Source organism: Bidens hawaiensis, unplaced genomic scaffold (genome assembly GCF_021521415.1).
Source record: "Bidens hawaiensis isolate Kalapana, Puna unplaced genomic scaffold, B.hawaiensis_p1.1 tig00005681_1, whole genome shotgun sequence".
NCBI lineage: Eukaryota > Viridiplantae > Streptophyta > Magnoliopsida > Asterales > Asteraceae > Bidens > Bidens hawaiensis.
The window spans coordinates 108,086-118,969 of record NW_027491371.1 but is presented as its reverse complement, the minus strand read 5'-3'; the positions used below and the strand labels follow the sequence as shown (position 1 = coordinate 118,969).

At 36.7% G+C, this 10,884-nt stretch overlaps 1 protein-coding gene across 2 annotated transcripts; it reads right to left on the bottom strand.

Annotated features, from left to right (window-relative positions):
• Window positions 1-404: 404 nt before the first annotated feature.
• On the bottom strand, window positions 405-2,314 carry LOC143630523 (mediator of RNA polymerase II transcription subunit 31-like). Of its 2 annotated transcripts, none has more exons than XM_077099518.1 (6): window positions 2,256-2,314; window positions 2,075-2,172; window positions 1,892-1,988; window positions 1,725-1,803; window positions 1,353-1,648; window positions 405-617 (listed from the first exon to the last, which is right to left on the bottom strand). In XM_077099518.1, exons 1-5 carry the CDS (start codon window positions 2,300-2,302, stop codon window positions 1,373-1,375), a joined length of 597 nt encoding a protein of 198 aa, XP_076955633.1. In that variant the 5' UTR covers window positions 2,303-2,314; the 3' UTR covers window positions 405-617; window positions 1,353-1,372. The 2 variants fall into 2 exon arrangements, with proteins under 2 accessions (XP_076955633.1, XP_076955632.1); XM_077099517.1 differs by having other exon boundaries at window positions 1,377-1,648.
• Window positions 2,315-10,884: the final 8,570 nt, after the last annotated feature.

The window sequence follows — 10,884 nt, the reverse complement described above, 5'->3', positions numbered from 1 at the left end:
TTAACATATAGTATTCGGGTGGGGGTTCTCTATCAGCTTGATATCAAGTTCTCAGCTATCCAAAGACCACACACCCTTCTCACCATTCACATATTTATGACTATTTGTAGGAAACATATAATATTCGGTTATTTTATATATAATTATTATGCATATAATAGTCTTAGCTGTTTAGACTAGTCAAAATCAACAAGTGAAGCAGGGGCTGGTACTCATCAAACAAACTTTTTTTAGGCTCAAACTCGTTTACACTCGACTCAATTTGAGTTTTAGCAAGCCGAAGCCGATTGCAAAAACTTGGCGCGCTTACACATTAATGACGCAACTAAAAATTAATAAATCATGCAAACTTTATAAGCACCCACTAGTAATGGAAAACAGTTTTCAGCATTATAAAGCCATCATCAATAAATCATGCTACAAATGGATCATTTCACTAACAATGCAAAATAACAACCCAACATTGTTCTTGTTGACAGACATATAAAACTTGTAAAAAGAAACTCTAAGTACTACCTGGCAATTAGATTTGTAATATTCTACATCAGTTTAACATGGAAATAATAGAAAATTGCATATATTGCCACTTCAGTCACACTTCAAGTTATCCGTCTTTCCTGTAAATGAGTAAGGGGTTTGGTCATGTAATACATTTACAGAAGTAAAAACTAGATAATAAAAGGTAGAGGTGCCAATGTCAACTAGGGGTGTAAATGAGCTGAAGTCGTTTGGCTTACGAGAGCTCAAGCTAGTTTGGAGGTCTTTTTCTAAAGCCCGAGCTTGGGCTCGACAGGTTTAATATTTATTAACTAATTAAATATATGTTTAATTATTTTCATATACTTTTTAATCATAAACTGTATATAAATATTAGTAACTTTATCATGATTTTATATATACTCAATGTTATACAAAAACATATTTAACATGCTAAATAAAAATTATATTAAATATTATTGATTCATTTATTAAACAAAATTATTTTTATACTCGAGCTCGTTAATTCAAGCCTTTAACGAACCCATCTTGAGTCTTTCACAAGCTGGCTTAACTTGTTTACACCCCTAATTTTGACCAATTTGTGGTTATCACTTTATCCATAACGGGTTAAATTTTAAAATATTAACGTAAAAAAGAAATGGGCCCAAAAGTTAAAACCACTATTAAAATAACGTAAACATTTGGACACTGAACACTTGTTATAACATCTTTCACACCAAAAATAGCTTCAGGTCAACCCAACTTGACCCGTTTTGAATGGTACAAAAAGACTACCCGTTATGACTCATGTCCACTTTTTTGCAACTATGAATAAGAATATAATTACTAAAAGATTGTTTATGCTGACAGACCGAACATACAGAGAAAAGTTTTACTTTCTCTTTCTTCTATCAATTGCGTTTCTTGGGTCACTTTTGTTGAGAGGCGGCCCAGAAGGTACACCATACGACATAGGCGAGGGAACTGGCGGTGCCGCCACAGGAGCAGATGAAGCCGCCATGGTGGTGGAGGCAGGCAGTATAGGTGGCGGAAGTGCATTAGATGGTGGTGCAGCTGTAGGCTCGGGAAGAGGCCTAGGCAATATATGCTTCAATCGATTATTCCTGTAGTTTTTCCAAAAGTAAAACTGCTGCCTGTGTGTCAACTCCTAAAGGATTCAACAAATATAATTAGATATACCATATAAGCATATTAGTTATTTATCAATTTTTTTTAAATGTAACCTTATTGGCCGGATATGCCATAGCATTGCGAAAGCTTGCGTTTTGAAGAAGTTCTAAAAAGTAGAGACAATGCGGGTACCTATGATTCTCCAAAAATAAGCAGAAGTTAACAAACTGTTGATAGAAAAATGTAACAAAATATGGTTGTTAGAATACATAAAACTCACATGATATATTTTATATATTCAGGTCGTTGCCAGTATTGAAGGTACTTCAAGTAACCAATGAACGCTTCATCTTCAAAATAACGGTTCTGAGCTAAATCTACCTCAAAGTTCTAAGTGTAAATTATGCAAAGATTTACCATCACTTTAAAGTAATAAGGATGTAACATTGTAAGTTATACTTACAGTGAATATAAGTCGGATTGGCAAGGCATTGGACAAATTCAAGCTCAAGTAAAAATCTTTGTCGCCCATCATCAGGATCCTTGTATACTTTTTTGGGCCTAAAACATAGTTGAGGCCAGGCACATGGTAACTTAGATTATATCAACACTATATTAAGAACACATAAGAAATAGAAACTTACGAGCTGTTATTGTTTGAAGAATCATCAACTTCTTGACCTGAAGCCATGTTGTCGTGTTCCTATGATTTCAAAAGTATTTGCAGTAAATTAAAAAAGAACCATTACTGGCTAACAGCAACAAGGTAATAACTTCGTTACAATTTTTGGAGAAAAATATTTATGAGATGATGATCATACATTTACATACAAACATAAACAGGAGGTTTATGAAGTACGAGAATGGAGCCCTAAGTAATCAGAGTGCCATAGTTGACACAACTAGGGGTGTTCGGATATCCGGACCTTTCGGATAGTGGATTTCACTATCCGAATCCGAATCCGAAATTGATCGGATAGTGAATCAGATATCCAAAAATCTGAATTTAAAAAAAAACTGCATAACATAACTTACACTTTAAGAATCTGTGATCCAAGCTTTTAAACAAATCTGTAAATATAATTAACCAATCCTTGAAACAAACCATTAATTACATATGAGATACTTTATCAAGAATGGAGAGACGAGGGCTATGGTGAATTGGTGATGACTGACGAGGGTTGAGGTGACAATGAGGGCTGGGTTGGTGACAGACTGACGTTTTACAGTGAGACGATGACCGCCATGGAGGTTTGAACTTTGAACTGGTCGTCGTTGAGAGATCTGGAGAAGTTTGGAGATTGAGATGGAGAAAGAAACTTATGTTTTGAGAAAAGAATTAGGTTTTTATCATATAAACATTAAATTTTATATACCGGATAATTCGGATTCGGATTGTTTTGAACACCCCTAGCCACAACAACCAGCCACTTTAAAATACCATTTGCATACAAAGTACAAGCATACACACATTGCATTGATAGAGAAAATCATGGTTAAAAGCCCAAAATTTCTTACCAAACACAAAATATGAATAATAAAAAGCAACAAGATCAAATTTGCTAATGTTTCCACATAGAAACTCTGAGAAAAACAATGATTCCTTCAATTTAAAATAAGATAAACATAACCACAGGATCAATTCCTTCAAAAAGTGATATTGAAAACTTTTGCTTTTTGTATGATAAAAAATTAGGATTTTTTTTTAAACTTAATAATCTAAATTTATGAATAAAAAAATCAAGCAATAACCAACTCACCAAACATTTGATCAATAATAAGCAAGGAATGGCAACCCTTTTTACATAACTTTAAAACAGCACCAAAACATTGTACATACCATGAGGCATTATCAAAAACTAACTCCCAATAATAAGTTATACACTCACTACAACTATTTAATTCAATTCAAATTAAACAAGGCAAGTAATGGTTGAGAAGTAAGTGTTATTGGTTTCTCAAGTACAAAAGACAATTTCATGTTACAATCAATCTATCTGTAAACACGACAATATTAAAAACCTACACTACGCTTACAAAGTGCAAAGTCATCACAGATAACAAACAGTTGGAAACAAAATCAAATAGCCGATTCGGTCTACGCTTGAAGCCTTGAGCAAACGAATAATTAACTTACTGACCTCAGGGATTGAATTGCACGAAGGATATACTACTCAATTGGAGATGATAAATGGCGATTGAGGTATTTCATTTACTCATCTCGCTTATCACCTGCTCTCCTCTTCTCCCTTATTATCTATGGAGTAATACTCTGATGAACGGCTGGTTTGGTTGGGGAAGGTTAGAAGTATTTGACCTAAATAAGATGACCAGGGTAATATTAATCTAGCCGATCTGAGCTCGGGCTCGAACTTAAACGTGCTAGTTTAGACCTCGGCACGTTAACTTTATCAGGCTTACAAGGCAAGTTTGAGTTCGGTTCGTTTAAACCTTGAGCCAAACTCAAACTCGTTATTATTATTTTTTTAATTTTTATTTATTTATTTTTCTATACATATAATACAAAAATATAATTTCTAACAATGATAATGTTTTATTTAATTATTTTTTTATAATGTTTTAAAGCTAGAGTGATATAATATATGATTTCTTTTTAAAAAAAATCTTATTTTGGTAGGATGTTATTATGATATATTAATATTTAGAGTTTAATCTAAATGAGTCAAAGAGTCAAACTGGCTCATTTATATTCGAGATTTTCTCTAGTGAGCTAGCCATTTTAGCTAAATTACCTAATCCAATACAAGTTATCCTAACTTAAAAATGGCCCAACTATCTCATAGGCCTGTAAATGAACTAAACAAACACAAATAATGACATATACGTGTTCATTCAATTAAAATTAAACAAAAATAAACAAACACATTTCAATACAAACAAACGAATAAATATCAAACATATTAGGGTGTGTAAGGCCCCGAACCCGGTAGCCCTACTTTAACGTCGGATTTACTCATAAACACAGTCCTTCAAATCAGAGTTTATTAAAACTTTTCGCGGAATATAAAACATCAATCATTTGTTACAAAACATTAAATCTTTTCTTTGATACCATAACACAAAACTTTATATTTAAAACATCTTTACTTCTTTCTTCAGATGTCAGCCGTTCAATCCATGCCGTGTGTCATCCTCATGCTAACTCTATAATCAGCTCACCTGCGTGCATACTAAAAGTCAGCTACGCTGAGTGAGTTCTAGTTAATCGAACGCCATACAATACATACACATACATACATATCTGTAGATACATATCCATACTTCACTAGTTACCCTTCTGTTCTACATACATACTTGCTACCATACATACATACATATCTACAATCACTAACCTCAGTCTACCGAGAGTACGTTCATAGTTCACCGTCTATACCTGTACTCAAGGTCGTGAACACGTACAAGGTTCGCAGTCCTTACCTATGTTCACCATTTATGGTACGTACAAGGATCGCGGTCCTTCCCTATACCATAGTACATCCACAACACGTACAAGGTTCACAGTCCTTCCCTATGTTGCAACCTAATTCATAGCACGTACGAGGTTCGCAGTCCTCCCCTATGCTACAAAATCAGCACGTATAAGGTTCACAGTCCTTTCCTATGCTGAAATACATCCACAACACGTACAAGGTTCGCAGTCCTTCCCTATGTTGCAACCTAATTCATAGCACGTACGAGGTTCGCAGTCCTCCCCTATGCTACAAAATCAGCACGTATAAGGTTCACAGTTCTTTCCTATGCTGACGCCTATTTACATTACGTATAAGGTTCGCAGTCCTTATCTACGTTTACATATATCATCTACTTCACGTATAAGGCTCGCAGTCCTTAACTACGCCATCACCAGCCGAGTCTATGTCCGACAGAAGCTATAGGGATTTGCCATCCAAACTTACTATGTCGAACGTAGAACTCACATGCCATTCGTGTACCTATATACACATACTTACATTATAACATAAGAACACTCTAGGCATTCCTTACCTCATTCATTTAACAACCATACCCCTTGACGTTACGTGCAATATCCGAAGATCGTTCACGCCCGACAAGTATTCATTTGAAATATTCATACATCTTCGATATATAATATTCGTACCTTTATTTTTAACCTGACAGTACGCGCAATATCCGAAGATCGTTCGCGTACCGACAAACAATCATTCATATCTATCACACATATCACATATGACATACACTTATCACTTAGGATAAATGTATTAACAACACATCGAGTATGCACACAGCCCCGAAAACATAACAAGGAATGGGGCTAGAAACTCACCTGAACACGGTTACGTTCTCCGTTGATCGTAATCCCTTTCTTCAGTTGTGCATGGCTGACTGTATAACAAGTATACATATCAATTTAACTATCACTACTTATAATGTATTTCTATCTTTATATGACCCATAACGAACGGGGGTCCGGGGGCAGCGCCCCTGGCAGCGGGGTCTAGGGGCGGCAGCCCCTAGCAGGGTCCAAGGGGCAGAGCCCCTGGCTGGGGTCGAGCTGCCAGGTCAGCTTGGAAAAATTTTATTTCCATTAACTGTCTTAACACATTTTTCATTAGATTTTTAATTTATTTTCTAATCGAACTTGACTTTAGGCGAAGTTAACCTTAGGCGAACTTAGATTTAGGCGAAGTTACCAGCTAGGCGAACTTAGCTTTACAGCGAAGTTGCCATCATGCGAACTTGGCTTCAGGCGAAGTTGTCATCAGGCGAACTTGGCCTCAGGCGAAGTTATCATCAGGCGAACTTGGCCTCAGGCGAAGTTACCAGTTAGGCGAACTTAACTTTACAGCGAAGTTGCCATCAGGCGAAGTTCATCAGGCGAACTTAGCCTGCAGGCGAAGTTCGTTGCTTTGAAGGCGAAGTTGCCCAGATGAAGGCGAAGTTGTCGTCTGCAGGTTCTGTTCGCTCTTAAATCCTTCGTTCCTTAACCAAATAACTCGATTTAGGTACCCATGGAATCGTCTGACCAGCGCCTACAAACCCCAACTATCAAATCGACCTAACATCGATGTTTAGAGGGTGCGATTTAGGCATATAGGTTACGGGTCCTTTTTATCAATCGATTAACCCATCAAATCATAACCATTTTCAGTAAGTTTAGCTTTGTTGGATTCGTTTTTACCATACAAACTCAGATCTACCATTTCTCAAATCAAACCGAACCTATACGAACGATTTCTAACCATAAACGTACCTTGAACGAGTTGAACTTACGAACACGAGCTGGTCTTGTTGCTTTGGTTCGTCACGACGATCTAGCACCAACTAACGTTTACTCTCTCTCGGATCCTGCTCGTTTATGGTGTGTGTGTTTTGAATGTGTAGAGATTAGAATGGAAAGAGATGAGGTTTAGGGGATATTTATATCCCTTAAAGCCCATGGACCTAAGGTCCATTCTCATTTAACCCATCTCAATTAATCTAACACTAGCCCGACTCATACCAACTCCTACTCTATTATTTATTTCCCGAACCCGAGTCAACTTTCCCTCTATTATTAAGTAATATAACTAATATCATTTTGGAAATTTCGGGATGTTACAGGGTGATATATCACGTAAAACACAAATAATATCTAGTTATTTTATATTAATATGTAAACGAACATACATGAAAGACACGCAAACAAACGTTCATAAACATAAATGAATGAACAAAGCATATTTGTTGATGTTTGTTCATTCAAGTAAATGAACACAAACTTTCTATTCATAATTGTTCTTTTATTAAATCAACAAATATAAACTAACTTCCCTTCAAACAGACTGTTTACGAAACAGTTTTGTTCGTTTACTCATATTGATATATGTGGACATTCAGACTTCTTCCTGATTCCTGATGACCCCAAGGAAACAACTAAGGGGATGTTTGGGATTACTTATTTTAAGCAACTTATGACTTATTAAATTTTGAAAAAGTTAAAAGATGTTTGATATTGTGTGTTATTATAAGAGGACAAGTTAATAAATTACAAAATTATAACTTATTAACTAATGGGACATTGGAAAATGTTAGAGCATTCTTTACTCGTTCCCTAAAAATATGTGAGGGAGATTTACAAATTATATGGTATGTTTAAAAATGGTTGTGAGTAGAGCAGAGATAAAATGTTATACGAGAAAGTTAAATTTCATGTTTCACTTCTCATAACGTATAACTTTTTAAGAGACGAATTATGATTTGCCCCCTGTGTAATATGGGAGGGAGACCCATGAACTACTGATTCTTAAATTGCACGTATTGAACCACTGGAGTTTCCCAGTGGGCTTGGTATGACCCCTACCATTAGTTGACCATCTTTTGACCATTTAATGTCAAGGGTAATTTAGTAATTGAATAAATAAACATGATGATGATGATAATAATAATAATAATAATAATAATAATAATAATAATAATGTCACACCCTCAAATTCCACTAACGGAGTTTTACCGTCAGAGGGTGTGAACTAACAGGATCGGAATCATCAGTTATAATCAAACCATAAAAACGTTTAAATGAAATTAAGTGCGGAAGCGTAAAAACCAAAAGACAAAAGTTGCGTCACGCAGGACGACTTAAAAACCCAAGTAATAATAGTTAAAACATGTTTGCATATCAGAATGTTCAAAAACCATGCATGATCCTATACCGCGCGCCCGCCTCGGCTACCTGAGAATAACATACTAAAAGTGTCAACACAAGGTTGGTGAGTTCACAAGTTTATATAAAGTAAAGCGTTTAGCGTTTGCGTTCAGCGTTTTGCGTTTAGCGTTTTGCGTTCAGCGTTTTGCGTTACCAGATAGTGTTAAATCAATTATATATCGATAGGTAGTTAGCCTATACAACAAGTATTACTAAGTGTTCGACACCGAAGATGACTGTTTATCAAGTGCCTTGTCACCAGGTCATCCAGACCATGGTACGTGTTAGCCAAAATTACACCCACTCGACCTCCAGTCGAGTTTAGCGTTGGGTGGGGTTTGTCAAACCCAGTAGTACTACTCAACAGTGACTCGCTATTCCAAATATTAACCGGTTCGATGTGTAGGACTTCAAATGTTTCGTTTGCCACTTAGCCTTTACAAGTGATATATAATTTACTAACAAAATCTTAAATGCGTTTATCGGAGTATGTTATCTCCCCCAAGTGAAAAGCGTTTAAAACAGTTTAAAGGGGTAAGTGAAACTCACTGTTTGCGAAGAATTCCCAAAAATAAATCACCAAGTGATGCGCATCACAGAAAACTCTCTTTAGCGTTCTAAAACAACAAAGAGATTTTCTAAGTGTCGGAACTATTAACGAGTCTCTAGACCCGGCACGTAGTACCTGTGCAAATATCACGTTTCGTGTTTGTTTGTGAATCGTGTGTGACTTAACAAGCACATTTGTGATACGCTACGTGTGTGGACAATCGTTTACGTGTCATGTATTAATAATGTACATCACCAGCAACTATTCCCCGCAGGGGCAATTTGGTCAAAACACCACAATTATTTAGCAAGTATTCCCCGCAGGGGCAATTTGGTCAAAACATAACGATTAACTAGTAATTATCATGTTTCATGCATTTTCACAAAATTCAGCAGCTAGTTTCACCGAGACAGAAATTATACTTGAAAGATTGTACTATTCCACCGATCATAGCATCTCAATTGATTTACCAAAAATCATCACAAAAGCATGTATGTCTTAGGTTTCCAGAACATATTTTATTATATTTTTATTCCACCTAGGTTTCTCACAATAATCAAATCATTACAGCAAACTCATAACAGTCAAATTCATGCGCAATAGAATGTTATTTAAAATTCCCGTTAAATGAAAAATCCAATAAATGCAAGACCACTTGGGTTAGGTTCCTAACTCAACAAGTCAACTTCCAGAAGTGGAACCAACCCAATTGGTCTCGTAGTTCATGAGATATAACATTTACAACACAACCTAACAGCAGGTCTAACAACTCAGCTTTGCACAACGTTTTTGTAAAATCATAAAGGTTAACTTTTACACGTCCAAAAATTGCAAATTTATATTCTTTAGAAACTAGACTCAACCTAGTTTACTGTAGTATCAATAATCTCAACCAATTTTCACATTTACACCCCGATACAGTCAATTGAACATCAACAACACAATATGTCCAGAAACTGTTTGCAACAAAACTCAACATATTAGCCATTTATAAACCACAATTCCTTCATATAACATCCTAGACACCATAATCACCATCCATGCACATCAATTACACATTACATCCATGGTTAGGGTTTTATTTGAATTCAAAATCAAGAACACAACGATTAACATGTAATAATACCAATTCTAGTTATCATATCACAATCAATCCATCATCAAATCAAGATAAAACATATGAACACATTACATATAAAAATCGGACCTAGGGTTTGTAATTATACCTTCAAAAACACCAATACAAGCAAGAGGAAGGTAGAAGATGGCTAGAAACGGATGTAGGATGCTTCAATTATGAAATACAAGATCAAAATCAAGAGATATGTGTGTGTGTGTGAGCCGATTGCAAGGTCTCCTCTACATTCCTTTGCCTGGTGACCCATCTTTCCGCATCTCAGACACTTGACATGGTCACACGGGCCAGCATGATGATAGTTACACCTGTTGCACTTCGGGTACTTCCCAGCATAGCCGCTCAAACCCTGCCCGCTACCGTTGTTATTGTTATTGTGACCCTGATTGTTGAAGCTCCGGGTGAATTCGGGCTTTCAGTAGTGTTGCTGCTGTGGGGGGTTCGAGGATGAGGATCTGGTGTTGTCAAACTTTCTCTTTCCGCTGCTCGGGTTGTTGCTGTTGTTGTCAGCACTCAGGTTGTCACGGGCTTTAGTGGTTGAACCCCTAGGTGGTAGCGCACCCTGGGTCACTGCTTGATCCGTTAGTTTGTGAGCTAACCGAATCGCTTGTTGAATCGTGGCTGGTCTGGAAGACGTTACCATGCCCTGAATTTGCGGTGCCAACCCGTCAATATACATTTCAATCCTCTTACTCGGTGGGTCTACCATCCGTGGACACATCACGGCCAACTCGTGAGAACGGGTAGTGTAGGCCTCGATTTCTGAACCCACCATCTTCAATGACCAAAACTCTGACTCCAACTTTGCAATCTCCTCTCTCGGACAGTACTCTTCTCGCATCATGTTCTTGAACTCCTCCCAGTTCATCGCGTTAGCCAGTTCTAATCCAAGAATCTGTACGTTTGAATTCCACCAAGTGAGAG